The following is a 3,779-nucleotide window of genomic DNA, read 5'->3' as shown; positions in this document are numbered from 1 at the left end:
CAAGAAAGTGTGGTTGCTCACAGACAACTAATGAACATGTGACTACTCTTACAGCAAAGGTGGACATTTTTTTGCTGAACATATGCCTACATATGCAGCAAAACTGAAACTTGAATACAAGACAATGTTGTGCGCATTGAAGAAAGTGTGGTTTCTCACAAACAACTAATGAAATAGTGTTTCTGTATGTAGTTATTAGTGAATGACATACATGACGACTGGCATTGTCGAAACACGAATGATCTGCCGGTGGTAGAACTGAAACATGAGCATCTTTTTGCTGAACAATATGCCTACATTTGCAGCAAAACTGAAACTTGAACACATGACTCTGTTGTGCACATTCAAGAAAGTTGGCTTCTGTATGTAGTTATTAGTGAATTACATACATGACGACTGGCATTGTCGAAACACATATGACCGCCGGGGGGAGGAACAGGGTTTGTGCACACGCAAATGATAGGGAGGAAATTTAGTTAACAAGGCATTCCTCATAATGAACAGTGAACGTCAAGCTGTACTTAAGAACGCATAGAACACGTAGCACCATAGTTTTAAAATTTACTTTGTACTACGTAATAGATAATCCAGCTATTCCAAGAAAACGTTGTTGCACATTCGCAGCTATCTTTCAGAACTGAAAGCGCTCTATACTTGGCAACAGATACATGAACCATACAGTTTTTGACCAAAGGCAGACAGGGCTGCTTTCATTGATCATAGAAGAAGACAGTTTGCAAAGATACTCGAAGGAAAATAAAATAACAAGATGCCTAGCTATCTTTGATCCAACAACAACAATGTGTCACCTATCAGAATCCACCAGGAGGATTTTGGAGCAATGGGAAATTAATATTACTGCCAGTGATCCGATCTTGCCTGTTTGATGCTTGTCATCTATCAAGTTATGATCCATGTAGTTTTAGCGCAGCTCGCTACTCGTTCTTTGCCGTGAAACTCATGGTGACACTTGTTAGAAAGGAGAGCAAACAATGGAGATTGCATACAAGGAACAGAAAGCAAAATGTTATCTTGACGATGGTCACTCTAGTATGTCTCATAGAGCGAGGTAACAACTGCAGCACGGAACAACAAAAGGATAATAACCAGATGCCATAATTCATACTCCCTCCGTCCTAAAATAAGTGTCTTGAGCTTATTAGTACAAATTTGTACTAGAGCTAGTACAAAGTTGAGACACTTATTTTGGGACAGAGGGAGTACTTGATAAATAACTTCTACAAGAGTGAGGGTAGCAACAAGGAGCACTGAGCTGTGCCAAGTAAACATAACACAACTCCAACAACTAACACGATAATACACACCACAAACAATAAAAATGGTTGCTTACTTCCACCACAACTCCAACAACTAGCACGATAAAAATATGATAAATAACTTCTAATCATCGTATACAGTAGATGTATCTCAGCCTAGCTTCCTCAGCTGCCACCTGTAATAAATAGAAAGATAATAAGACGACATCCAAGTGACAACCAGTTTTAGTATGATCAAAGTTTTAGTTTGTACATCTTCCTTAGAGCCTGTCCACGTGTTAGGACGTCTTCTACACCCACCAAATGGCAAATATACGTTCAAGTGACCACCAGCGTATGCATCAGCCTTGTTGGGGTGCTTCATATCAATAAATCCATGATTTATGCAACCATAGCAGTGGCCTTCATTAAAAAAGATCAAAACAGACAACTGTCATACCTCCATCATATCATAGGGTGAGGGTAAAACTTCTCAAGATGCAAGTTAAGACAACAATGAATTTGCTTTCTGAATTAAAACAAGAGTGGAAAAGGACAGATGCACAATTTTGCCTGTAGTCGAACAGATAGAAAGACAAGATCCATATGCAACCTTCTAGTGAATAGCCCAGTCTTTCTAGCCTCTATCGATACTTACCATTTTCATTGGATTCAATCTTGCAGAAACAGTTGGCCACTAATTCATCATCAGTTCCCTCTATCACTTCAGCAAAGAAAAGATCCTCAATTCCGTCTTTAGTCTTTGTAGTGAAATTGAAATGCTTGAACCACTTATAGTCTTCACAAATTGATTGATAGTGCAAAAAATCCTTGAATTCGTACGCAAGATCCTAAAAGAATGGGGTGGATCAGCAATCGTTACATTTAAGGAAACATGACATAACGATGCGAGAGCGAGAGAGAGATACCCCAACAAGATTGTGATCCTCATTATACTTGTCCAGTAAAGCTTGAAGCATTAAACTCATTTGCTCACGGGTATGATCCACTACTTCCTTATCTGAACATTTCCTTGTTCTGCCATCAGGCCAGTAAAGAGCCTTTTTTTATAACCATGTCCATGCCAGAATCCCCAGCTTGCTCGTTCCACCTACAAGTGTATCATTAGGTTCTGGAAAAAATATTTACTTGTTATTGTAAAAAGATGCGAATCTTCATTTTCAGATCCTAATCACCAGTGTTTTGTAACAAATGAAGAAACGCTAGATGGGCGTCCCAAGCTAAAATTTAACTAATTGTACAAGATACAATTCAGATGCGGCAGCTCGAATATGTACTTTCTTAATTTTGAGCTATACTTGCAAATTATGCTCTAGTTCAAACTGTTGAGTTAATTTAAGTATTCCACAACAGGAACTTGAAGAGAAGACCAAATATAGGGTAGCATTTCTGTGATCAACTTGATAGCTCTTATATGGTCTTATCTCAGGGAAAATAATCAAGTGCAGATAAAAGTGTGCAAACAGGAAGAAATTGAGAAACCATACAGTGTTTTATGCCGCTTGTCATGAAGATAGCTCTCAATAGCCTTTTCAACTTCCTGCAAGCTCTTGAATGGTCCACCAAGATGAGGATATGTGTGGAAAGATCCTGAACGATCGATCCTGATGTAAATACTGAAGTACCAATCAGGAGGGTCGTTGACATAAATGGTTGGCTTGGGTGGCGGGGTCTCAGCTACAGCCTGTGGGGAGGATGAGGAAGTGGCAGTGTCCTTGAGTGTTGTAGTGCCGAGCAAGATGCTCAAGTACGAGACAGACGGTTGCGGCTGAGCCCGTGCGGATGGAGGCTCGGCCACATGATCCTGGCACCTGAATTAAGTAAATCGATGAGTAGAAGTTTCTTCTTCTGTTTTATATAAAGAAGACTAAGAAAAACAGAGCCACGGAGGGCAGAACATTGCAAGAGCAGCATTCTTGTGAGTAGAAGTAATAGCGATTCAGAATGGCATAATAGCTGAGTGAACAATTTGTGTCATCATCATCACCGTGCTATGGACAGAAGAAACGATATTTAATTTTTGCTGATTTGTGTACAAGTTGATAATTTGTTATTGCAACCATCAGAAAAAGTAGATTAGATCCACCTCCCTAGCTAGGCAAACGATAAACTAGAATTCTGATTCGCAAAAAAAAAAAGATAAACTAGATTTCTATCCACGCCCTTTCTGCTGATTAGATGATAAACATAAAACGAAAGATAGCGGGCATACGGGTTGGGGGGACATACGGTTGGGCGGGGACGGCGCTACCGCGCGAGGGGGCAGACGGTTGGGCGGAGGTGGTGTCGGAACAGGGGCAGGGGCCGCCGCCGCCAGGCCCAACGCGAGACCGGCAGGTTCGGCAGTAGGGGCACAAGTCCGCCGCAGAACGGGCCTCATCCGCCGCCGCCTCTGCCGCCGCCAACGCGACTGAGCGATCCTCCTCATGTGTCCTGGGATTCTGCACGACGCCGCCGCGTTTGCTTTTGCGTCGTCTTCCCATCAACGACGAGCTAAGGGTT

The 3,779-nt window shown here is 41.7% G+C and overlaps 1 protein-coding gene across 1 annotated transcript; it reads right to left on the bottom strand.

Moving 5' to 3' along the window:
* Window positions 1-1,094: 1,094 nt before the first annotated feature.
* On the bottom strand, window positions 1,095-2,991 carry LOC123157251 (uncharacterized; the record flags this gene model as incomplete). The annotated part of the gene is given in 5 exon segments (XM_044575510.1): window positions 1,095-1,453; window positions 1,531-1,679; window positions 1,915-2,107; window positions 2,186-2,367; window positions 2,765-2,991. Coding segments are annotated over 4 exon segments (450 nt in total). The 3' UTR covers window positions 1,095-1,405.
* Window positions 2,992-3,779: the final 788 nt, after the last annotated feature.

The sequence above is a fragment of the Triticum aestivum genome, chromosome 7B, assembly GCF_018294505.1.
Source record: "Triticum aestivum cultivar Chinese Spring chromosome 7B, IWGSC CS RefSeq v2.1, whole genome shotgun sequence".
Classification (NCBI taxonomy): domain Eukaryota; kingdom Viridiplantae; phylum Streptophyta; class Magnoliopsida; order Poales; family Poaceae; genus Triticum; species Triticum aestivum.
Note: the sequence above shows the minus strand (reverse complement) of the source record. Positions and strands in the feature narration are given on the sequence as shown.